The sequence below is a fragment of the Tursiops truncatus genome, chromosome 8 (genome assembly GCF_011762595.2).
Source record: "Tursiops truncatus isolate mTurTru1 chromosome 8, mTurTru1.mat.Y, whole genome shotgun sequence".
NCBI classification, from domain to species: domain Eukaryota; kingdom Metazoa; phylum Chordata; class Mammalia; order Artiodactyla; family Delphinidae; genus Tursiops; species Tursiops truncatus.
The window spans coordinates 101,564,541-101,588,022 of NC_047041.1; the positions used below are offsets into that span (position 1 = coordinate 101,564,541).

The following is a 23,482-nucleotide window of genomic DNA, read 5'->3' on the forward strand; positions in this document are numbered from 1 at the left end:
AGGAGGACGGAACTGGCTGCACCTCGAGCTCTTGGAACGAGTTGTCTAAGGCTCTCCTCTTTCCCTCACCTGGGAAACAATCCACTTATTCATGCCTCTTCCCCATGAAGGGGCGGAAACCTGAAACTGCGGTCAAGAAATTTGCTCAGTGATTGGATTCAGAATAACTAAACCGCCCTTGTAACTGCTGGATTGACCCCAATTGCCTTGAGCCTGTCACTTTAAGAAAAACGACGCTATCCTACTTCGACTATTCCTGCCTGTTCTTGGAGGATCGCTCTCTACAATCTTAAGTCTGAGCTCTGACCTGGAAGTAGAGGTAGCACGTGAGGTTTCAGGTCCATCGCTAAAAAGGGCGGACCTAGAGGGGCGTGCTCTCGTAGCGAACTGTCGCTTTAGCCAAGGGAGATCCGCGCCTCCATCCTCTACCCCGCCTCTTGTAACTCAGTGGGAGAATTTTGCGCCAGTTAACTCCGCCGTTACTCGATGGCCCCTCAACTATCCCTTGGGTTCCGCCCAGTGGTCTCCGCTAGATTGGCAACGTTTAGGTGTGCGCATGCGCCCAAGCGCTTCTGCCTTTCGGACCGTCCCTTCCCTTAGACCTGAACTTTGCGCACGCCCAAAGGACTCTCCCGCTTCTTAGCGCTCCACCACTTCCCTGCGCTTGCGCATTCAAGCCGCCAGGTTTTCCTTTTCCGGGTCCCAACTGGGCTCGTTGGGCGCATGCGCCACTGCAGGTTGGCGGCTCGCGGCTCCTTTTTCCGGCCTCCCCCGTGGGCCGGCTCCCGCAGAAGCGGGGCGAGCGCGGAGCCCAAAACGAGTGACCTGTGACCCCGGAAGTGGACCTCAGGGTACCAGGGCTTTCCCCGGGCCGGAACCGAGGGAGCCGTCGCCTGCACCCCCAGAGCATCCACCCCACGCCCACCTCTGGATGCCGCCGACGGGTGCCCGGCCCTTGCCCTGCGCCTGCCTGCCGGCCCGGCCCTTGGGAGCAGATCTGGGCCGGGGGTGGGGGCCCGGACCCCGCCTCTGATGCGTCTCCACCCCCGCGCCTGGGTCTCGCACCGCTGACTGCCCGGGCCGGCCCCGCCCCCTGCTCGCACCCTAGCCCCACCGACCTCTCTTCTCCGCTGGGGGAGGTCATGGCGTGAGCGCGAGGCCGGGCCCCGGGGCCCTCGGGCGCCACGCGGGGCATGGGCCGGGGGCCGCCCCCATGAGGGTCCCGGGAGGAGGGCGCGCGCAGCAGCGGCGGGGCCATGGGGTCGCAGGTATTGCAGATCCTGCGCCAGGGGGTGTGGGCTTCGCTCACCGGCGGTTGGTTCTTCGACCCGCACCAGAGCACCTTCTCCAACTGCTTCCACCTCTATGTCTGGATCTTCCTGCTCACCTTTCCTTTCTTGCTGTACATGGTGAGACGCTGCCGCCACCTGTAACTCCCGCCGGGGAAAGGGAGGGCAGATGTCACGGAGGGGTGCAACCTGGCAGGGATTCTGGGCTGTGGCTTAGGCACTAGGATGTAGGAAGAGGACTCAGTGCAGAGTTTGGAGTGTGTGGAGGAGAGACCAAAATTTTCTGGCCTGGGTGACCTTGAGACCCTCACTTCGTTTCTTTCCAGTTAGAAGACAGGGCCCTCCGGCAGGGCTTTCTTACTAGTTGTGTGCAGGGGCGATGAAGTCCTGTTGTGAATTTGTGAATCCTAGCTTTGACTGTGGCGTTAGGTCCACCCCACGGGGGCAGGGCTGTGTGAAGAGGGACCTGACTTGCTGCCACCTCCAGGTCCTGCCCCCCAGCTTGATGGTGGCTGGTGTGTACTGCCTTGTGGTGGCTGTCATCTTCGCTGCCATCAAGACTGTGAACTATCGGCTGCATGCTATGTTCGACCAGGGCGAGATTGTGGAGAAGCGCAGCTCTACCATGGGGGAGCCAGAGGAAGAGCCTGCCCAGGGGGACGGCAGTCTGCCCAGGTGGGGCGAGGCAGGGCCTGTGTTGGAAATGGAGGGTCCTTGGTGCCTGGGCCTGAGCGCTGGAGGATGGAGAAGGGGCTTAGGGAACATTGGGTCCAAGAACGGTTGAACGTTCTATGGTTGGCCCTGGATTCATCAGGGGGATCTTTGTGGAGAGTAGAGCGATGGGGATGTTGAGAGAAGTACTATATGAAGAGGGAGGATTAGCTGAAAGCTACTGTTCTTTTCCACTGCTAGGGATCCTGGAGTGGAAATGACAGTATTTCGAAAAGTGAGTTCCACACCCCCCGTACGCTGTAGTTCTCAGCATTCCGTGTTTGGCTTCAACCAGGTCTCGGTGAGTGGTCCTGGCCCTCTCCCTTCCCCACTCCTCTCCTGAGAGCCTGTCCCCAACATGGGTATGTCCTGAACCTACTTTTTGCCCTGTTTGCTCCTTCGTACTTTTTTTTCTATTGCTCAGGAGTTGCTGCCCCGGATGGAGGACTCTGGGCCCCTCAGAGGTAGGTGGCTGCTGTTCAGAGCTGAAGGTGGTGGTGTGGAGTAGGGGATGGCGCGTGGAGGCCTTGAGGTCCTGCTGACGCCTCTGGGGCTGTGGTTGCAGACATCAAGGAGCTGGTGCGGGAGCAGGGCAGCAACAACGTGATCATGACCTCTGCCGATCGAGAGATGCTGAAGCTAAGCTCACAGGAGAAGCTGAGTGAGTGGGCATGTTGGCGAGAGCCTGGGGAGAAGACTAGCTGTCTTGTCTTTGAGCCACCCCAACTTTTACTTCCCTGGGCTCTCTGTGTTCTCTCAGATTGGATCTCCTCAGTGTCTTGCCCCACTGGGTTCTCAGAAAGTGGGGCCATAGGACCCCTTCAGCCACCGGTCCCTTTTGTAGAATGCCATTCTGTCGTCTTCTGTCTTCTTGTGTTCTGATAGTTGGAGACCTCCCCCAGACGCCTCCAGGGGCTGCCCCAGACCCATCTCTCCCCAGCACGGACTCCTCAGAACGTTCTCCCCTGGCTGGAGATGGCGCCCCCTGGAGTGGGAGCAGCGTGGCTGACACTCCCATGAGCCCCCTGCTGAAGGGGAGCCTCAGCCAGGAGCTGAGCAAGAGCTTCCTGACGCTGACCCGGCCCGACCGGGCCCTGGTGAGGACCAGCAGTCGACGGGAACACCGCCGCGGAGCGAGCGGCTACCAGCCCCTGGACCGGCGGGGCTCGGGTGAGCCCACACCCCAGAAAGCCGGCTCCTCAGATTCCTGCTTCAGTGGCACTGACAGGGAAACGTTGAGCAGCTTCAAGAGCGAGAAGACCAACTCGACCCACCTGGACAGCCCCCCCGGTGGGCAAGCCCCCGAGGGCAGCGACACAGACCCACCCTCGGAGGCAGAGCTGCCCGCTTCACCAGATGCTGGGGTCCCGTCAGATGACACACTGCGTTCCTTTGACACAGTCGTAGGAGCAGGGACGCCTCCGGGCCCGGCTGAGCCGCTCCTCGTTGTACGGCCCAAGGACTTGGCCCTGCTGCGGCCTAGCAAACGGCGGCCACCTGTGAGAAGACACTCCCCCGCTGGCCGTGCCCCTCGGCGGCCGCTGCTGGAAGGCGGGGGCTTCTTCGAGGACGATGACACCAGCGAGGGCAGTGAACTGAGCCCGGCCTCCAGCCTCCGGTCCCAGCGCCGCTACAGCAGCGACAGCTCCTCGTCCACTTCCTGCTATTCCCCTGAGAGTTCTCGGGGTGCGGCGGGGGGGCCCCGGAAACGACGGGCCCCCCACGGGGCTGAGGAGGGGACGGCTGTGCCTCCCAAGCGGCCCTATGGAACCCAGCGGACGCCTAGTACCGCCAGCGCCAAAACGCACGCCCGCGTGCTGAGCATGGACGGGGCAGGGGGTGATGGCCTGAGGGGCCCCCTGGCTGGCTCCAAGGCTGAGCTGGAGGTCCAGGCGGGGGTGGAGCTGGCAGCCGGTGAGCCCGCTGTGCTGCCCGCCGAGGCCCGCCGGGGACCTGCGGCCAACCAGCCTGGCTGGCGGGGGGAGCTGCAGGAGGATGGTGCTGTGGGGGGAGGTGAGTGCCGGCTCCAGAGCTGGGGGGAGGCGAGCTCGGTAGGGACGTGGGTTTGGGCCAGGGGCAGCTGGAGTGGACCTGGTCAGCCTCTGTCTCAGGCAGCAGATGGACAAGGACGCAGCGACCTAGTGACGTTGGCTGCCGGGCGCCTCAGATGAGCAAGGCTGGAGTGGTGAGGAGATCGAGGCAGAGACCTCAGGCACCTGGCTCCAGGTCCTGCAGGTAGCACCTGGGCCTCTGCTCTTTGAGGACTCTGAGGAGCCACGCTCATCCTCCCGGGTCGCCAGTGGGGCAGAGCAGATCATGTCCTTGTTTCTGCATGTGGAAACTGAGGCCCGCGTGGTTAGGTGACCTGGCTGGGCCACAGAGGCGGGATGCGGTTGGACTAGGCCTGACCTTTAGCTCCATCCATGCAGGGGCATCTGTCTCCCCCCCTCCCCCAACCCTCCCTCAGGCTCTGTCCAAGCCTCTGTCACTTATGCTCGGGGGGCCTCTCTCTCTGGTCAGCTGCCGAGGAGACTGGCAAGCGGGACCGCTCAAGCAGCGTGAGGCGGGCACAGGCCATCCGGAGGCGTCACAATGCCGGCAGCAACCCTACCCCCCCCGCCTCGCTCATGGGCTCGCCGCCCAGGTGAGCACCTGCCGGCTGCTTGGACGGGAGTGGGGGCCGGCTGGCTCTAAGGGGTGCTGACCATGAGCCGACCCCTCCCCAGCAGCCTGCAGGAAGCTCAGCGGGGCCGGGCTGCCTCCCATTCCCGGGCGCTGACGCTGCCCTCTGCCCTGCACTTCGCCTCCTCGCTGCTGCTCACTCGGGCCGGCGCCAACGTGCACGAGGCCTGCACCTTTGACGACACTTCCGAGGGTGCTGTGCACTACTTCTATGACGAGAGCGGTGAGCCCCTCCCCCGGTCCGTGGCCAAGCCTCTTTCTCTTCCGCTGAGGGTCGTGGTCCCAGCAGCTGTGCTCTTGGTGCCCAGGGGCTGGGCTGCCATCCAGGGGAACCCAGCAGAGGGTTTTCCTCACTTGATGGCCCTGGTGCCCACGTGGGTTGGGCCTCGGTGCTCCTGTCCCTGACAGGCTGCCGTCCCACACTTGTGCCCCAGGCGTGCGGCGTTCCTACACCTTTGGCCTGGCTGGAGGCGGCTACGAGAACCCTGTAGGGCAGCAGGGGGAGCAGGCAGCCAATGGTGCCTGGTGAGTCTCCAAGCTTGGGCTCTCCCGACCCAGCAGCCAATGGGCTGCCATTTCTGGGGAATTTTCTGTCTTCCTTCTTTGGGCTGGGCAGGGGCAGCTCAGACCTCTAGGAGGAGAGGAGGGTGGGCGGCGGTGAAGGGTGGACCTGCAGGGATCCCTGAGGTCTCTGGTTCCTCAGCACTTCCAAGCAGGAGGCTTCCAGGGTCTTCCAGGACCTGGGAGGGAGGCACTTCTGCCACCTGACTCCTCTGGACACCCCTGCGCTCCTGGGTATTGGAGCAGCTCCCTTGGGCCCCCAGTCATGGCCTGGCCTTGGCCTCGACCCCATTCCAGTCCCAGCCTCACCCACAGCCCCGACCCTCACGGCCGCTGTTCCCACAGGGACCGCCACTCGCATTCCTCCAGCTTCCACTCGGCTGATGTCCCAGAGGCGACAGGTGGCTTGAACCTGCTACAGCCGCGGCCCGTGGTCCTGCAGGGCATGCAGGTGCGCCGAGTGCCCCTGGAGATCCCAGAGGTGAGGAGCCAGCATCGGGGAAGGAGTTGCAGGGGGTGGGGTACAGACCACCAAGCATCCACCCAGGCACCAGGAGGGACAGGTCACCCTGAGTGAGGGCTCTAGGGGCCCTGAGATAGCTGTCTTGACCTTTGATGGCCAGCACAGGGTGCACAGGTCCTGGACCTGAATGGCTCAAGGAGTCGCTTATTTATTTACTCGTTCAACGTACATGCCTGGAATAGTTTTGTTTGCCCTGGAGGGGCCCACAGTTAGTGGGGACGGTGGGTGCTAGCAGTGGCACTTGCAGAAGGGGCGGTTGAGCTCGCCTGGCAGTGGCAGTGCTGCCTCCTGTGCTGGGCGCCTGACGTGGGGTGTCTTGAGGCATGCTGTTCGAGCTTGTCCGTCTCAGCAGAGCTAGCAAGAGCGCCACCTTTCGTTCCTGAAAGCGTCCTGACGTGGGCAATAACTGATGTGGTTGGCCAGGGAATAACAGAAGTACTAGGGATGTATGAGACACAGACTCAGAGTTAAACGACAGTCGTGAAAGTAGCACCCACACACCCAGGGCCACAGAGAGGCACGGGCAGCGCCCAGAAGCCCCACGTGCCCCTTCCTGACGCGATTATTCTCCTGACGGTCACGTGGCATAGCAGTGTTATCCTTCCACAGCCGAGGGTCTCCACCAGAGGCAGGGGCCCTGCTGCTGGGCTCTCCAGAGCCCAGCACAGGGACAGGCTCATAGTTGTATCCCGTAAACACTTGTTGAATTAAAGACACGAGAAGCCCAAAGAGGTTAAGTAGTTGGTCCAGGGCCTCGCAGTGCTGGCACCGGCACCGAGGCCCGTCCTCAGGGCTGGCGCTCCGTGTGCTCCAGGGTAGGGGGTCTGAGTGACCCTGAGGGCTCTGTCTGGGAGGAGGGTAGTGTTTGTGCTGGCTCCTGAAGGATAAGGTGGATTTCTCTGAGTCCAGGAAGAGACGGGAGATGCTGCCTGAGTGGGGAAGACAGACGCAGGAGCTAGTAATCCTGGCGTCCAGCAGCCCTGGAAGCCCCCACGGCCACTGAGCCCCGTCCTGGGAAGCTGTAGGAAGGAGTAGGCCCTTGGATGGAGGGTCAGGGCAGGCCGCGGGGCTGCTGCATGGTGGGGACTTCCTGTGGTGACCAGCCAGTGTGTGCTGGGGGGTGGCAGTGGACCACGGGGGCGGGGGGTGCGGGGCTGATGGCCGCGGCCATGGGGACCGCAGTTTGACCTGCTGGACCAGGACTCCCTGCACGAATCCCAGGAGCAGACACTGATGGAGGAGGCGCCGCCCCGGGCCCAGCACAGCTACAAGTACTGGCTTCTTCCCGGCCGCTGGACCTCTGTGCGCTACGAGCGGCTCGCCCTGCTGGCCCTGCTGGACCGGTGAGCACCCACCCCCTCATCCCCCAGTCCTTGATCGTCCCTGGTCCCTGGCCTTCCAGACTCTGAACGTGTGGAGGCTGTCATGGCAACAGAGAACCTACCTGCTGGGGTCGCTGAGGGTGTGTGGAGAGCTGGAGTCTGCAGTGGGGTTTCTTCAGGTGCTTCTGGGTGCAGAGGGGCGGCCGAGGGGGTGGTGCTCTGGTCGCTCCTCTCCCAGAGCTTTGCTGGAGACGTTGTTCCTGTTCAATGTGTCGTTTTTTATTTGCTTCTGGGTGAGTGTCAAGTAAATTGAATCCTGTACCCTGAAAGAGCTAACGAACCATCTGTCTTAGCTTTCCGTGTTTTCGGGAGGAAACTGAGGCCCAGAAAGCGAGAGAGATCAGATGGCATTTGTTGTCGGGGTGGATGGTTTGGGCCTGGAACCTGTCCCGGCTCCCTGTGTTCTGGGTTTCTCCCGGCGCTGTGACCGGTGTTTGGGGGGCATCGTCTGTGTGCGTAGCATAGCGAGTGGGAGCCGGAGATGGGCAGATGCCAGAGTGGCGGCACCTGAGGCCTCAGGGTCTGGAGGGGGCAAAGACTGGGATTGGGCTGCGGGGTAGCAGTGGAGTGGCTTCCTGGAGCGGGTGCCGCCTGGCCCTGGCCCTGAGAGGGCATAGCTTCACATACTCAGGATGGCGGCTGGCGTGGACACCGGCCTGGACATGGGCCTCTGTGGCTGGCTCCTGTTTCCCCCATCCCCTAACCCCATGCCCCACCAGCAGGTGAGGAGGTGGGTGTGCTCTGACCCTGCTGTCTCTCCAGGACTCGGGGGCTGGTGGAGAACATTCTCGGTGTCGGTCTGAGCAGCCTCGTCGCCTTCCTGGGCTACCTGCTTTTGCTCAAGGGCTTCTTCACCGACATCTGGGTCTTCCAGTTCTGCCTGGTCATCGCCTCCTGCCAGTATTCCCTGCTGAAGGTCAGGCCTGGCTTCCTGGGTCTCTTCCCTGCCATCTCTTCCCAGATGCACCCCCCTTCCCAGGACCCCTCTTGAGCGGGTTGAGCTCGAAACCCGCTCGAAAGCAGTTAAGATGCTTCAGATCCCCTGTAGCCACCCCCCATCCTACAAATGAGAGAACTGAAGCTCAGGACGGTTCAGGGGCCTGCCCTGGTCATTCATAAGGGCCCAGAAGTGGAATCAAACAGATCCTGGGGCCTCTGACCCTCCCGTGGGCGCTGGCTCTCATCACCAGTGTCGCTCTTGTCTCTTCCAGAGTGTCCAGCCTGACGCAGCATCCCCCATGCACGTGAGTACCAGCAGAGCAGCACCTTTCCCCGCCAGGCTCAGGCCTGGGTCCTGGGCGGGACTGAGACCAGGTGGGGAGGGGGTCGGGTGGGGGAGAGGCAGGGCTCCCTCAACCACCCCCATCACCCCTAGCTCCTTGGTCCTTCTGCCCCCAGCATGCCAAGCTTTCTATCTTGGACCCAGGGCCAGGCACGGGACACATGAGCGTGTGTGTGTGCACGTACAAGTAGGGTGTTCAGTGGGGGAGGCCTGGCTCCTCACAGGCCCCCCTCCCCAGGGCCACAACTGGGTGATCGCATACAGCCGGCCTGTCTACTTCTGCATCTGCTGTCTGCTCATCTGGCTGCTGGACGCCCTGGCCTCAGCTCAGCCTTTCCCGCCCGTCTCCCTCTACGGCCTCACGCTCTTCTCCGCCTCCTTCTTCTTCTGCGCCCGTGATGTAGCCACTGGTAAGGCCGGGCAGGGTTGAGGTTGCCCAGGGAGCGAGGCCCCAGGGGTGGGCCGAGGGGCAGCCTGCAGGCTGACCGGGCCTCCGCTTCCCCTCCCCGCCAGTGTTCACCTTGTGCTTCCCGTTCGTCTTCCTCCTGGGCCTCCTGCCCCAGGTGAACACCTGTCTCATGTACCTGCTGGAGCAGATAGATATGCACGGCTTTGGGGGCACAGGTATGGGGCCCACGGGTGGCTCGGGGGTGTGGGGGCCGTGCGGGGCCCAGGAGGGGCTGTGGATTGTGGCTGCGGCTCTGGCCGCTCACTGAGCCTTCTCCCGCGGCGACATGGTGGATTCTGAGAGCCCATCTCTTCCCCTCCCCTCCCCTCCCCTCCTGACTCCTCCGCAGGCAAGTGGTTTAAACCCAAGAATGCCAGGGGTTCCGAAGGCCTCTCCGGGCTGGGGGGAGCCGAGAACAGTGGGCTGGGGACGGGGTCTGGGGGAGTTGAGGGGCAGCGGGGGTCAGTGGGGTGGGCGGCCGGCAGGTGGGAGCTGGGCTTTACTAAAGGCTGTCGCTCACCTCGCAGCCGCCACCAGCCCCCTCACTGCGGTCTTCAGCCTCTCGCGCAGCTTGCTGGCTGCTGCCCTGCTCTACGGCTTTTGCCTCGGAGCCATCAAGGTAGGGAAGCCCAGGGGGTTGGTGGCGGGCATACTGGAGCCCAGGGCGTTGTTGGGACAGGGCTGTGAACTGGGCTCAGCAGTGGCTTCTCCCACGGTTGGGGGACCGCCCTCCGCCACCACGCTTATCCTCATCCCCTCTGACCAGCATGGGTTCTCTTCCCAGACTCCTTGGCCAGAACAGCACGTCCCCGTCCTTTTCTCTGTCTTCTGTGGCCTCCTGGTGGCGCTGTCCTACCACCTAAGCCGGCAGAGCAGTGACCCCACCGTGCTCTGGTGGGTGCCGGCATGTACCTGTCCGTGTGCGCACGTGTATACGTGTTTGCGTGCGTCTGTGCGTGTGTGTCTGTGCATGTGCCTGTCACCACCTGACATGGCAGGGGTTGGGGGGGGTGTCTGTGGGAGGAGGGGCAGCCTCCCCAGACCCAGGCCCCTGACTCTTCTCATGCCCCCCAGGTCTCTGATCCGCAGCAGGCTCTTCCCTGAGCTGGAGGAGCGGAGCTTGGAGACGGCCCGCGCCGAGCCCCCAGACCCACTGCCAGACAAGATGCGTCAGTCAGTGGTGAGGACCGACAGTGTCAGGGTCTAGTCTTGGGGTGCGGGGGTGTGGTCAGCCACTGGGTGGCGGGGACACCCAAGCTGGTGTTTCCTGACCCTGCAGCGCGAGGTCCTGCACTCTGACCTGGTGATGTGTGTGGTGATTGCTGTGCTCACCTTTGCCATCAGCGCCAGCACCGTCTTCATTGCCCTGAAGGTTCGTGTGCCGCAGGCCACCCCTCCCCCTCCCCCACCTCAGTTTCCGCCCCTGAGGGCCTGGGCAGCCGTGGCCTCACGTCCTTCTCTGCCCCTGGCTGACCTGCACCAGGTGGCTCCGTGGCCCTGTGGCCTGGTTCCCTTGGCTGAGCCTTCCGCCTCTCCCTCTTGCAGTCCGTGCTGGGTTTTGTGTTGTATGCGCTGGCTGGGGCCGTGGGCTTCTTCACCCATTACCTGCTGCCGCAACTCCGCAAACAGCTGCCCTGGTTCTGCCTGTCACAGCCCGTGCTGAAGCCGCTGGAGTACAGCCAGTATGAAGTGCGCGGTGAGTGCCCCCCGCCCCGGGCTGGGACCCCTCCACCCCTCCTGCCCTGATTTCCAAGTGGACCTGCAGCCTGATGGTAGCACAGGCCTCGCAGCTCAGAGTGCCAGCAGGGGGCAGCCTCTGCCCACGCCTCCCCGTCCGCTCTGGCACTGGCCCTGCGGCCCCTTCACTGCCCTCTGTACCCGCTCCTGCGCCCGCATCAGCGCATGCCTCACTTTCACCCTGCCTGCTTTGCCCTTTTCCTACCTGCCTCGCAGTCTCTGAGGAGATGGGAGAAGTAGAACTCCAGGACCTTAAAGGGACATGTTGTCGAGAATTACAAGCTGGCTACCAACGCACTACATCAGCCTGGCATGCGTTTTTATTTGGATTCTGCAACACAAACACCCCTGAGCCTATATTGAAACACCTGGATTTGTTTACTCTTTTTTTTTTTCTTTAATATTTATTTGTGTATTATTTTGGCTGCTCCGGGTCTTAGTTGCGGCACACGGGATCTTCATTGCGGCTTGTGGGATCTTTAGTTGCAGCATGCAGACTCTTAGTTGCGGCATGCAGGTGGGATCTAGTTACCCGACCAGGGATCAAACCTGGGCCCCCTGCATTGGGAGCGCAGAGTCTTACCCACTGGACCGACAGGGAAGGCCATAAACATCTGGATTTGTTATGCAAAGGTTCACGTGCCTTTGTTTTCATAGACAATGAAGGATTTTGCCCACTGGGCCAGCATCTCCATGTGGCTGAAGTCAGCTCGAGTGGCAGGGGCCCCTTCAGAAGGGGCTGAGGATCACTGTGCACTTGGGCCTCACCCTGCCCGCCCTGGCTCCGGTGGGCACCTGGGGTGTCGTCATCAGCCTTTATTTCACAGACAGCCGACTGGGCAGAGCACCTGCCCTGAGCCCCCAACACACCCGAGCTGGGCCTCATCGGCCTCATTGCCCTCATCTGGGCTGCCAGAGATCAACCACCTGCCCCGCAACCGCTCAGAGTCTTTAGGGACCCAGAATGCCACATCCCCACGTCCTGGGGTGTGCCGTCTGTCCAGGTTCCTTTGGAGAGCACACCTATCCTGCCCCGTGGTTGGAGGGGAATGCGGAGGACCCGGTGCTAGACAGCAGTCCCACCTTTCCACCTTCCGTTGCAGGTGCTGCCCAGGTGATGTGGTTTGAGAAGCTGTACGCCAGCCTGCAGTGTGTGGAGAAGTACCTCATCTACCCTGCTGTGGTGCTCAACGCCCTCACAGTGGACGCCCACACGGTCGTCAGCCACCCGGACAAGTTCTGTCTCTAGTGAGGACCGCCAGCCCCCTGCCATCCCACTGTCTACATCTCCGTGTGACACAGGGGGAAACTGAGGCCCAGAGAGGGAAGGACACCTGCCTCAGTTGCCCAGCAAGCTTAAGTAGGCCCCCAGCTCCTGACACCCTTTCCGGTGAAGCAGCTGCCTCTTCAAGAGCAGATGTGTCTCTCCAGTGTGTCTGAAGGGGGTGACCTCTTTAGAGAGCAGAGATGAAGAGGCACCGGCCCAGAAGAGCAGGGGCCTGCCCAGCAGAGCCCAGGCCAGGGCCAGCAAGGGATGGGCACCCACACCCACCGTGCCGAGTCTCCGCCCAGTGCCTAACGCCCACCCCTCGCCCACAGCTGCCGGGCGCTGCTGATGACCGTGGCTGGGCTGAAGCTGCTGCGCTCAGCTTTCTGCTGCCCACCCCAGCAGTACCTGACCCTGGCCTTCACTGTCCTGCTGTTCCACTTCGACTACCCGCGCCTCTCCCAGGGCTTCCTGCTCGACTACTTCCTCATGTCCCTGCTCTGCAGCAAGGTGAGACTGTGCAGCAAGACTCCAGGCTGTGCAGCGGGAGCAGGCCTCTCGTGCCTCAGTGCGGGAGACCTTCCCCAGCCCATGTTAGCCACACTGGGGGCCTTCGCAGCGGCTCCTGGCGGGGCAGCGAGCATGCTGAGGTTTAAAGTGGGTAAGTGATTTGCCTCAGGTCTCCTGGAGCATTGGTGGTCAGCTGGGATTTGAAAAGGACCGTTCCCCGGCTCTGTGCTGGAGTCTGCAGTGGTGCCTGCAGGGCGACCCCAGCGCAGGCCTGAGCTTTCAGCTCACTCATGTGGGCGTTCTAGTCTGGTTTCTGGCCTGGCCCAGGATGGTGGCGATCCAGACTGTGTCCCCCTCTGAGGGCAGGGCCTGTGACTGGCTCTTAACTCTTGGTACCACAGTTGAGGCCCAGCCTCATCGCTGAGAGTGGCGTGGCCTGAGCAAGTCTGCTCTACCTTCTCGAATCTCAGTTTTCCCATCTGAGAAATGGGACAGCAGTAGGGGGCTCCCGGAGTGGTTCTATGAATTAAATGGCTAACGCCCCCTTGGTTGCTTTGTCTGGAGCTGCTGATGGTATCGGGGGCTTCGAGGCAGGTCCAGAGTGTAAGAGCTGGGAGTGATCTTGAGCTTGACTCCCATGTAGGCAGCAAGTGGCGTAGCCCCAAGGCTCTGAGTGGGTACTTGGTGGACCCCCCCCCTCTGTGAGTGATCTGCGTATCTTTTACCTTCCCCCCTTCCAACCCTGCAGCTGTGGGACCTGCTGTACAAGCTGCGTTTTGTGCTGACCTACATCGCGCCCTGGCAGATCACGTGGGGCTCGGCTTTCCACGCTTTTGCCCAGCCATTCGCCGTGCCACGTACCCAGCCTGCCGCCTGCTGCCTGGGCGCGGGTGTGCAGGGAGGACCGTGGCCTGGATGGGGCTGGGGGCCGCCAGGCGGGTTGGCACGGGGTGGGGGGCTAGTGAGGGAGGCCGGGGAGGGTCCTGCGTGCCTGCCACCTCCTTGACTCGTGCCCAGACTCGGCCATGCTGTTCGTTCAGGCCCTGCTCTCCGCGCTCTTCTCCACGCCGCTCAACCCCCTGCTGGGTAGCGCCGTCTTCATCATGTCCTACGCGCGGCCCCTCAAGTTCTGGGAGCGCGACTACAAGTGAGTCTCGTGGGCCACAGAAGCGAGTGCCGGGGGCGTCCCTGAGAGGGACTTGACAGGGGAGCGGGATGGCTGCACCGGGGGGCAGGTTGCTGGGAGACAGGAAGGAGTTTGGAGCCCAGGCTGGGTGGGGTGCCGTGGGCTTCGGCGAGGTGGCTGACCCAAACGAGGCAAAACTCGAGCCAGGCCGAGGCCTCAGGCTCACACCCTGCTTCCTGGCTGTGTGGTCCCGGGTGAGTCCCCTCATGTCCCTGAGCCTCAGCCTCCCCCTCTGTCACGGGGCTGTCATGGCATCTGCCTCGGGGTGCAGGGGTGCGGGTTCGGGGGGGAGGTGCTTGGGGCTGGCGGCAGCAGTCGTTAGCCCTGGGCAGCGTTGCCCTCTCGGCCACCCGTGGTGTCGCTCTCTCTGAACAGCACTAAACGTGTGGATCATTCCAACACCCGCCTGGTCACGCAGCTGGACCGGAACCCTGGTGTGTACCCGCCATCGGGGGCTTTCGGGCGGGGCCTTCCTGGAGGGAGCCTTGCTCACGTGTCACGGTGTCCATCTGTCCGTCCATTCTGGGTTCCAGGAGCTGATGACAACAACCTCAACTCGATCTTCTACGAGCACTTGACTCGCTCGCTGCAGCACACGCTGTGTGGGGACCTGGTGCTGGGCCGCTGGGGCAACTACGGCCCCGGCGACTGCTTTGTTCTGGCCTCCGACTACCTCAACGCCCTGGTGCACCTCATCGAGGTGGGCAATGGCCTCGTCACCTTCCAGCTGCGTGGCCTCGAGTTCCGGGGTGAGTCACGGGGCCGAGTTTGACAGCGTGTCGGGGCTGGACTCTAGCCCTGCTCTGCTCCGGTTTGCTGGGGCCCTTGAGCAAGGGGCTCTCCCCGCTGGGCCTGGGTTTCCTAGTCCGAGCAGTGAGGTGGCAGGCTCTCTCCGGCCCAGCCCCGTCCCTGCCCTGACTGCGGCAGGTCTGTAGCGACCAGGCTGCTCTGATGAAAGCTCGGACCTGGAGCTTCCGCTGGCCTGCTCTGCGGTCTCAGGCCAGGACCAGGTGGGGGGCCACACGTAAGCCCTGGTGAGTGAGCCGGCTCCTTGCCCTCAGGAAGCTGTGCCTGGAAGATGCCAGCTTCAGAGGGGCTCACAGATGCACAGGGGCTCTAGGCACAGCTCGGGAGCAACACGAGCCTGAGCTTCAGTCTTTGCGTCTATAGATGAGGGACCGGACCCTGTCCCCTCCCCCCAACGCTCAACGCCCCAGTTCCACCCATCGCGGCCACTGGGAGTCAGGAGGAGAAAGGGGCTTGTTTGTTAATCGGTTCACTTAATAATGGTTACTTGCGTCGCATCTCGGGGAGGTGCCTGGGCACTGTCTGGGGAGGAGGTAGGCTGGGGTGTCACTGTGGCCCCCTGACTGGAGCCCCCCCTTCCCCGCAGGTACGTACTGCCAGCAGCGTGAGGTGGAGGCCATCACAGAGGGCGTGGAGGAGGATGAGGGCTGCTGCTGCTGCGAGCCTGGCCACCTGCCGAGGGTCCTGTCCTTCAATGCCGCCTTCGGGCAGCGCTGGCTGGCCTGGGAAGTGACGGCCAGCAAGTACGTGCTGGAGGGCTACAGCATCAGCGACAACAACGCTGCCTCCATGCTGCAGGTCTTCGACCTCCGCAAGATCCTCATCACCTACTACGTCAGGGTACGGGGGCAGGTGGCTGGGGGGCGGGTCCCCGCCGGTGACTGCCCACTGGCCAGGAGCATCCGGAAGGCCATCTTCTGGATCCCTGGGGGAAGCAGAGGCCTCAGAGAGTTTAATCAGCCTCCAAAGTGTCAGTGTGGGACAGCGGGCCTCAGAGGCCCATGTGACTCTCTGACGGTGGGGAGCCCGGGGCGGCGGGCCCCCTGTCACCTTCCTCCAGGAGGCTCACGTGGGGCGGTGAGTCCTGGGGGCCGGTGGGCAGCACGTGCACAGATCCTCTCTCTGGGAGGGGCATTGCTGATGCCAGCCTTCAAGACCACCAGCCCCGCCCCACGCCCCCCCAGTACAGAGTGACGATAACAGGAGCAGCGGTGGCGGGAACGACAGTTGTAGGAGCAGCTGCCAAGCAGCGGTGCTCACTGAGGGCTGGGCTCTGCCAGGCACCTCTCCTGGGCTGCGTGGAGCCCGCCACACCCTCCAGGAGAGGTCCCGCTGCCTCAGGTGCGGACAGCGACTTGCCTGAGGCCCTAGAATCAGGAGAAAGTGCCAGAGCTAGGCTTAGCCCAGGCCTGGTCCTCGCTGTCTCAGCCTGGGCACGCCAAGCCAGGCCTGGTCCTCACTGTCTCAGCCTGGGCACGCCAAGCCAGGCCTGAGGGTCTCGAGGCCTATGGTGATGTGGCAGGGGGTTGGTGAGGCACGGTGTGGGGTCCGAAGGCAGCCGTGGATTGGGTTCTGGGAAGCTTAAAGTATCGCCTTCTTTGCTGTGCCTGTCAACCCCCTTGAGAAGTGGGGATTCTCGCAGTTCTGTGAGGTGGCAGGGATGATGAGGGCGCTACAGGAGTGGGGTGAGTAGGGGCTCATAGGTCCCCTCACGCTCTCTTAGCATCTTCCCTGGGGCTTGTCGTGGGCCCAGACGGGGTGGCCTGTTGGAGTCCAGGTGAGCCTGCCCACCTGAGGTTCTCTCTAGGGCAGTCCTGTGCATCCCCTAGCTGTCCTTCACTGCCAGTGGGCACCCCATCTGTGTCGCTTGTCAGAGAAACTGCACTTTCTCTGCTGTGGATGTTTCCACCTGTCCACTCCTAGGGAAGGGCTTGTGAGCCTGCCCCATACTTATCGTCACCAAGAAAGAGGCTGTGGTCCAGAAAAAGGCATTCCCAGCCGCAGGTCACCCAGGGGTTACGGTCCTGTCCACCTTCCTCTCCCCGTCTCCTGAGAGGTGCTCCTGCCCAGGTCTCCCCACTTCCTCCCTCTCGGCCAGTGTAGGCTTCTCGTGGCGGTGCAGCAGACCCCAGCCAGGCCCCCGGCTAGCAGGCTGAGATGAGCGCCGCCCCTGTCCAGCTTCTTGAGGGGAAGGCGACTTGCCGCAGCTGCCTCAAAGGCTGGGCAGAATCACGGCCGTGTGGAGGCGCCTGGAGGACCCAGGGAAGGCTCTGCCCAGGATGGAGTGTGGGCTGAAGTTTGGAAGGATGAATGGGGGCTGCTGAGGCGGGGCCTGGGGGGAGGCAGGTGTGCAGGGCAGCCCCACGGGCCTGGGGCAGTTCAGGGATGTGTCCCATCCAGCCCTGGGCTTGGCAGACCAGGCGGAGCCTTCCTGTGCCGATTTAGCCCCCCTTGGCGCCTCCTACCCCTTGTCCTTCGTGGAAGTCACTGAGTGCAGTTGCGTGAGAGATTCAGTGCAACTCCTGTGGCCACGGAGACACTGGCCCTCACATCCACCTGCAGCCAAGCCTTGGGGTACTCTTAGCATTTCCAAGCCCAGGCACGTTCATTCTGCTGTTTGATTCTTTTTTTTTTTTTTTGCGGTACGCGGGCCTCTCACTGTTGTGGCCTCTCCCGTTGCGGAGCACAGGCTCCGGACGCGCAGGCTCAGCGGCCATGGCTCACGGGCCCAGCTGCTCCGCAGCATGTGGGATCTTCCCGGGCCAGGGCACGAACCCGTGTCCCCTGCATCAGCAGGCGGACTCCCAACTGCTGCGCCACCAGGGAAGCCCCTGTTTGATTCTTTTAGTAACTCTTGGAAGAGGCAAGGTCAGTGTAACAGGTCCCTTTCACAGTTGAGAAAACTGAGGCTCACAGACCCATCCTTGCAGTTAGGTGGGATGAAGGCAGAAAAGGTGCCGCAGTCGTGATGCTTATGAGGATTCAGTGAGCTGCCCCACGTGAGACACGGAGCAGAGCCACTGAGCTGCCAGCAAATGCTTGCAGGCGGGCGCTGTTACTCCTGAGAACCACCCTCAGGGCTGGGCCCCAGGATTGCTGGTTCCGTAGAACACCACGTGGTTGTGCAAGTGAATGGAGCACTTCTGTGTGCCAGGCCAGCTCCTCCCCCAGTCCCCAAAGTTTTTTTTTTCTGGTTCTTCTTGGGGGCTGCGGAGATGCCCTCTGAGCAAGAAGGTCAGTCTGGAGCCAGTCTGCCTGGAGCCCAAGCTGCCCCACAGCCCTCCTGCCCCCATTCACCCCGTTAGGCTCCTGGTGCCCCTTCCTCTTGGTAAGGGGGCCACCCAGCCTTCCCCAGACTGCCCACTCACCTGCCACAGCCGAGGCAATGCTGGGGCCAGGCTCCCAGCTACCAGGCAAGCTGCTGTATGCTGGGAACCGAACTGGTGAGGCTCCACCTATAGCCATGGCCTCCAGGTGTCCCCACCGTCACCACCCAGGGAGCTATCTGAGGCCCTTGGCTCTTCCTGGCTTGTACTGTGGCTGTTTTGCCCAGGCTCTTAGCCTTTCCATGTCCTACCAGAGCCACCCTGCTGGACTCCCGTACTGCCTAGGTGCCCTCTGTTCATGGCCAGCTGCGCCAGCCTCCCCAGCTCTGGACTTCCCACCCTTTCCCCAGGCAGAAGCCCATCCCGTTGGCTCCATCCCAGGGCAGCACACAGAATCCCAGTAACCTCACTGGCTGCCAGCTGCCGGCCTCACACTGCCCATCCATGCTGGCTGTGTCAGCTGCCTGCTTCCAAGAGCTCCTCTGCATTTGCCCAAACCCCTGCTTAGAAGCCAGCAGAATCTCTTAAAGGGTCCAGGAGCCCCGGACTTTGGGCACAGATGCCGTGCCTCTGGCTTTTTTCTGAGGGGAAGCCCTGTGGCCGTCACACTTAAGCTGCCTCAAGGGGCCCAAGACCTAGGGGCACTTAGGCCCCACTGGCCTGCAGGCAGCCCCACGACCTTAGGCTGACCTTCCGGGGCCTCTGAGGTCTGGATGCCGCAGCATCGTGGTATTGTGGTGCTGGCCAGCTCACCCTGCCCTGCTGTGTAATTGCGGGCAAGTCTGTCGTCTGTCTGGGCCTCAGTTCCCCTTACAAACAGGGCAGGAGGGAAGGGCAAGCGTCCGAGCACTTGCCACAGTGCACCACCCTCCAGGGGATGCTCCGTGAGGAGGACTGCTTTCTGTCAGCTTTCCCCTTCCCCCTCCCTGGCCGAGAGAAGGGCAACAGACTTGCCTGTGGGTCTTCAGGGAGCTGAGATGGGACACAGGATGGGCGTCCCGGGAAGCTGACTTCAGCTCAGTCTAAGGGAGAAACCTCTTTTTTTTTTTGGCCACTCCGCCTGCCTTCTGGGGTCCTGATTCCCTGACCCGAGATCGAACCCCTGGCTTTGGCAGAGAAAGCATGGAGCCCTAATCACTGGACCGCCAGGGAATTCCCGCGGAGAAGCCTCTTCACCCTGACGCTGTCTCCTTCAGTGGCCGGGGCAAGGGCGCTCCCCCAGGCACTGACCCCAGCCCTCTCCTCCCAGAGCATCATCTACTATGTGAGCCGCTCGCCAAAGCTGGACGCCTGGCTGAGCCACGAGGGCATCGCGACAGCCCTGCGTCCTGTGCGGGCACCTGGCTATGCTGACTCAGACCCCACCTTCTCACTGAGCGTGGATGAGGACTACGACCTTCGCCTCTCTGGCCTCTCGCTGCCCTCCTTCTGCGCCGTGCACCTGGAGTGGATCCAGTACTGCGCTTCTCGGCGCGGCCAGGTCCGGCCACCGCTACCCTGGGGCTGCCTTCTCCCCTCGGCCTCCCCCCTCCCCATGCAGGTTCTTCTCACCCTCAGCCTCCCTTGGCCTGGGCCCCAGCCCCCACCCCAGGTTCCCTGTCCCAGGTCTGAGCTGGGCTCTGGGGACGGGGGTCCTTGTGCCGCAGCCTGTGGACCAGGATTGGAACTCGCCGCTGGTCACGCTGTGTTTTGGCCTGTGTGTGCTGGGCCGCCGGGCCCTGGGGACAGCTTCGCACAGCATGTCGGCCAGGTGAGTGCCCGCAAGTCCAGCCGGGCCTGTCGCTCTCCCCTCCTCTACCTCCATGAAGAGCTCTGGGCCTCTGGCCTCAGCCCCCAGGGGCCGCATCAGTCCTTCCTTCAGTGGCTCTTTTATCCATGGTGACTTCGCCTGCTCCTCACCGCCCTGTGAGGGACATGGGCAGAGGTTGACCTCGTCAAGATGGCGAAACCAAGGCCCAGCATAAAGAGCCGACTCCGCTCTGACCACTGCACATAGAGGCAGAGCTCAGGAAGCCAGGAGCCCCCTGTGCATTCACCTCCCCCCCTCCTCTTCCCCAGCCTGGAGCCCTTCCTCTACGGCCTGCACGCCCTGTTTAAGGGGGACTTCCGTATCACCTCCCCGCGCGACGAGTGGGTCTTTGCTGACATGGACCTGCTTCACCGCGTGGTGGCACCTGGGGTTCGCATGGCCCTCAAGCTTCACCAGGTAGGGAGAGGTGTGCCCAGGCAGGGTGGGGCGAGGTCTCTGCCCAGGCCAGGGGCCGCCGGCCTCAGCCCTCCGTCCTCCCCGCAGGACCACTTCACGTCCCCAGATGAGTATGAGGAGCCGGCCGCTCTGTATGATGCCATCGCAGCCAACGAGGAGCGGCTGGTCATCTCACACGAAGGCGACCCGGCCTGGCGCAGCGCCATCCTCAGCAACACGCCCTCGCTCTTGGCGCTGCGGCACGTCTTGGACGACGCCTCCGACGAGTACAAGATCATCATGCTCAACCGGCGCCACCTCAGCTTCCGTGTCATCAAGGTGGGGACGGCCGCTCGCCCGACCCGGCCCCCTTCCTGGCGCGGCCTCCTGACCCCCGCGTGTGGCCTCCGCAGGTGAACCGCGAGTGCGTGCGCGGTCTGTGGGCTGGGCAGCAGCAGGAGCTGGTGTTCCTGCGCAACCGCAACCCCGAGCGAGGCAGCATCCAGAACGCCAAGCAGGCGCTCCGCAACATGATCAACTCCTCCTGCGACCAGCCGCTGGGCTACCCCATCTACGTGTCGCCCCTCACCACCTCGCTGGCCGGCAGCCACCCCCAGCTGCGGGCATTGTGGGGCGGCCCCATCAGCCTGGGCGCCATCGCCCGCTGGCTTCTGCGCAGCTGGGAGAGGTGAGCTCCGACCCCCCGCCTCTAGCCCGCAAGGCCGGGGTCACGGGGCAGGAAGCCGGGGCTCGGAGAGAGGAAGCGGCTCTCTCTGGGGTCTGACTGAGGAAGTGCTGGAGCCAGGATTGAGCCCCGAGAGCTGACCCCTTCCCCGAGCTGACCCCTTCCCCGAGCTGACCCAACCGCACACCCCGCCCCCTCAGCCAGAGCTGAATGTGGCCTTTAGCCTGAAGCACCGTTGATGATGCTTCCCTTTTTTTTTTTTTAAGGTTTATTTATTTATTTTATTTGTCTTTGGCTGTGTCGGGTCTTAGTTGTGGCACGTGCGATCTTCGTTGAGGAATGCGGGATCTTTTTTTGCAGTGTGTGGGCTTCTCTCTAGTTGTGGCGAGCGGGTTTTTCTTCTCTAGTTGTGACGCGCAGGCTCCGGGGCCCATGGGCTCTGTAGTTTGCGGCACTCGGGCTCTAGTTGAGGCGCGCGAGCTCAGTAGTTGTGGCACATGGGCTTAGTCGCCCTGCGGCATGTGGGATCTTAGTTCCCTGACCAGGGATCGAACCCGTGTCCCCTGCGTTGTAAGGTGGAATCTTTACTACTGGACCATCAGGGGAGTCCCCGATAAGCCCTCCCTTAAAAGCCCTGTAGGGACTTCCCTGGTGGTTCGGTGGTTAAGACTCTGTGCTTCCGCTGCAGGCGGTGCGGGTTCGATCCCTGGTCAGGGAATTAAGATCCCACATGCCACGCAGTACGGCCTTAAGGGGAAAAAAAAAAAAGCCCTGTGAAGCAGATGGCAAAAACCTTTTAGAAATAGGACTCTGGGTTCTGATATGGTAGGTGACCTGTCTTGGGTTGGGGAGTTGTGCTTGTGAGGTCTTTGTATCTCCCACCCCCTACCAACCTCTTGTCCGCCTCCCATCCCCCAGGCTTCATAAGGGCTGTGGTGCCGGCTGCAACAGCGGCGGGAACGTGGATGACTCGGACTGTGGTGGAGGCGGAGGCTTGACCTCCCTCAGCAATAACCCCCCCTTGGCACACCCCACACCTGAGAACACAGCAGGTGAGCAGGCAGGGCCGCGCTGAACCGCTGAGTGGAGAGGGCAGCCTAGCCGACTGAAGTCTCTGCCCTCTTATCTGTCTCCCACAGGCGGTGGTGACCAGCCCCTCCCACCAGGCCCTGCCTGGGGCCCGAGGCCCTCCCTGAGTGGCTCTGGTGATGGGCGCCCCCCTCCTCTGCTGCAGTGGCCACCCCCTCGGCTCCCTGGACCATCCCCCGCTTCTCCTGCCCCCACTGAGGGTCCCAGGCCCTCAAGGCCCCCTGGCCCTGGCCTCCTTAGTTCTGAGGGTCCCAGTGGGAAGTGGAGCCTGGGGGGTCGGAAGGGGCTAGGGGGATCCGAGGGGGAGCCAGCCTCAGGGAGCCCTAAAGGAAGCACCCCCAAATCTCAGGTACGGTTCTTATGGGAAGGTCGGGTCCTGGGCAGCTCAGGTCTGCTCTCCTACCAACCTATCTCCCCTCCCTCAGGTGCCCCTAGACCTCAGCCTCAGTCCGGACATCAGCACCGATGCCTCGCCCCCCAGAGCAGTGCAGGATATTCCGTGCTTGGACAGCAGTGCTCCTGAGAGTGGCACGCCCACTGGGGCCCTGGGCGACTGGCCTGCCCCCGCTGAAGAGCGTGAGAGCCCAGCTGCCCAGCCCCTGCTGGAGCATCAGTACTGAGTGGCCTGGTGCCCTCTGGGTCCCAGCCCAGGATTCAGAAACTTGGACCCCCAGCCTTTGGCCCTTTCTGCTGGACCACAGAACTGAGTGGCTTTGGCTCCCACATGTGAACCCTGACCTCTGGCTGCCTTAGCCAGAGCACCAGAACTGAGTATCCCAGACCTCTGACCTTGGCCCCTGATCTCTCATCCTAATTCAGGGCCTGGGCTCCCCAAACTGAGGCAGGCAGCCTCCCAGCTGGGCCCTAAGAGCCAAACCCATGGGCTGGTCCTGCTTCAAGCCCATGGCCAGGACTGACTTGGCCCCTCGGCCTGCACTGCCTGCTGGGGTAGCCCCTTGGCCTTGGACTTGGGGCTGAAATGTGGGGAGGGGGGTTTCTTTTTCTTTTTTTTCTTTTTCTTTTTTTTTTTCGTGCTTCGGAGACACCAGAATTAATAACACTATTTTTGATTTTGGTTGGTAGTTTCTTCTTCCATCTGGGGGTGTTTGGGTGGAGGGTATATGAGCACAGAGAGGGGAATGGGCTATGATGAAGATCAAGGTTAGACCAGGGTGGGGTTCAAGTAGGACTGGATCCTCTTTCTCACAAGGCTGTTGCCTTTTCTATCCTTGATCTGAGGTTTGCAGTTGTTCCGTTTCTCACACCCAAGTGTTCAAAGACTTCTAGCTCCAGTGGCAGGTTCCTACAATTGTTAGCCTTGACCTTGGCCAAAGCCTTTCTCTGAACCTCAGTTTCTCCAGTTATAAGTAAGAGATGATACCTGTCTAAGGTGTTCTAAGAATACACGAGAGCGTGTGTAGGGCAGGGCCCAGTGCTTACGAGCAGAGTGCTTGTAAATAGCGGCACTTCCTGAGCACTTGCTCTGTTCCGGGATGGAGCTGAGCACTAGTTGTCCCGGTCTAGCCCTCCCAGTTGGTTTGGAAGGCAGGTACATTTGTTCCTGTTTCTCAGCCAAGGACTGGAGGCCCGACAGTTTACTGGGCTGGGCCGGGCCTGTCGTGGGGCAGCCGTTCAGACTGCCCGCCGCCAGGCTTCCAGTCCCCGCCCGCTGCGCTTCCCGCCGACGGAGACTCCCGGGCCGGCCCAGCCCCCTCGCTGCAGTTCCGCCCCCGGCATAGCCCCGCCCCCAGGCGGAGCCGGCGCCCGGAGCTGTAGCGGGAGAGGAGGCAGCTGGACCCCATCGCGGGAGGA

The 23,482-nt window shown here is 62.5% G+C and overlaps 1 protein-coding gene across 11 annotated transcripts; it reads left to right on the forward strand.

The window, feature by feature from the left end:
• Positions 1-225: 225 nt before the first annotated feature.
• PCNX3 (pecanex 3) lies at positions 226-22,745 on the forward strand. Of its 11 annotated transcripts, none has more exons than XM_033861054.2 (35): positions 226-1,409; positions 1,777-1,964; positions 2,202-2,301; positions 2,425-2,464; positions 2,566-2,661; positions 2,886-4,013; positions 4,521-4,644; positions 4,727-4,905; positions 5,117-5,207; positions 5,589-5,724; positions 6,949-7,109; positions 7,911-8,064; positions 8,360-8,392; positions 8,669-8,840; positions 8,944-9,054; positions 9,406-9,497; positions 9,663-9,772; positions 9,953-10,058; positions 10,158-10,250; positions 10,424-10,574; positions 11,719-11,863; positions 12,215-12,392; positions 13,141-13,249; positions 13,410-13,539; positions 13,954-14,012; positions 14,112-14,327; positions 14,972-15,225; positions 18,961-19,191; positions 19,358-19,461; positions 19,770-19,917; positions 20,005-20,235; positions 20,310-20,584; positions 21,500-21,633; positions 21,721-22,019; positions 22,096-22,745. In XM_033861054.2, exons 1-35 carry the CDS (start codon positions 1,257-1,259, stop codon positions 22,288-22,290), a joined length of 6,126 nt encoding a protein of 2,041 aa, XP_033716945.1. In that variant the 5' UTR covers positions 226-1,256; the 3' UTR covers positions 22,291-22,745. The 11 variants fall into 11 exon arrangements, with proteins under 11 accessions (XP_033716945.1, XP_033716947.1, XP_033716948.1 ...); XM_033861056.2 differs by having other exon boundaries at positions 6,967-7,109; XM_033861057.2 differs by having other exon boundaries at positions 6,988-7,109.
• Positions 22,746-23,482: the final 737 nt, after the last annotated feature.

Bases quoted from the DNA above. Each gene is read 5' to 3' on its own strand.
- PCNX3 (XM_033861054.2), top strand. From the start codon at position 1,257: ATGGGGTCGCAGGTATTGCAGATCCTGCGCCAGGGGGTGTGGGCTTCG. The intron at 2,662-2,885 runs GTGAGTGGGCAT...GTGTTCTGATAG, and splicing joins AAGCTCACAGGAGAAGCTGA to TTGGAGACCTCCCCCAGACG. The intron at 13,540-13,953 runs GTGAGTCTCGTG...CTCTCTGAACAG, and splicing joins TTCTGGGAGCGCGACTACAA to CACTAAACGTGTGGATCATT.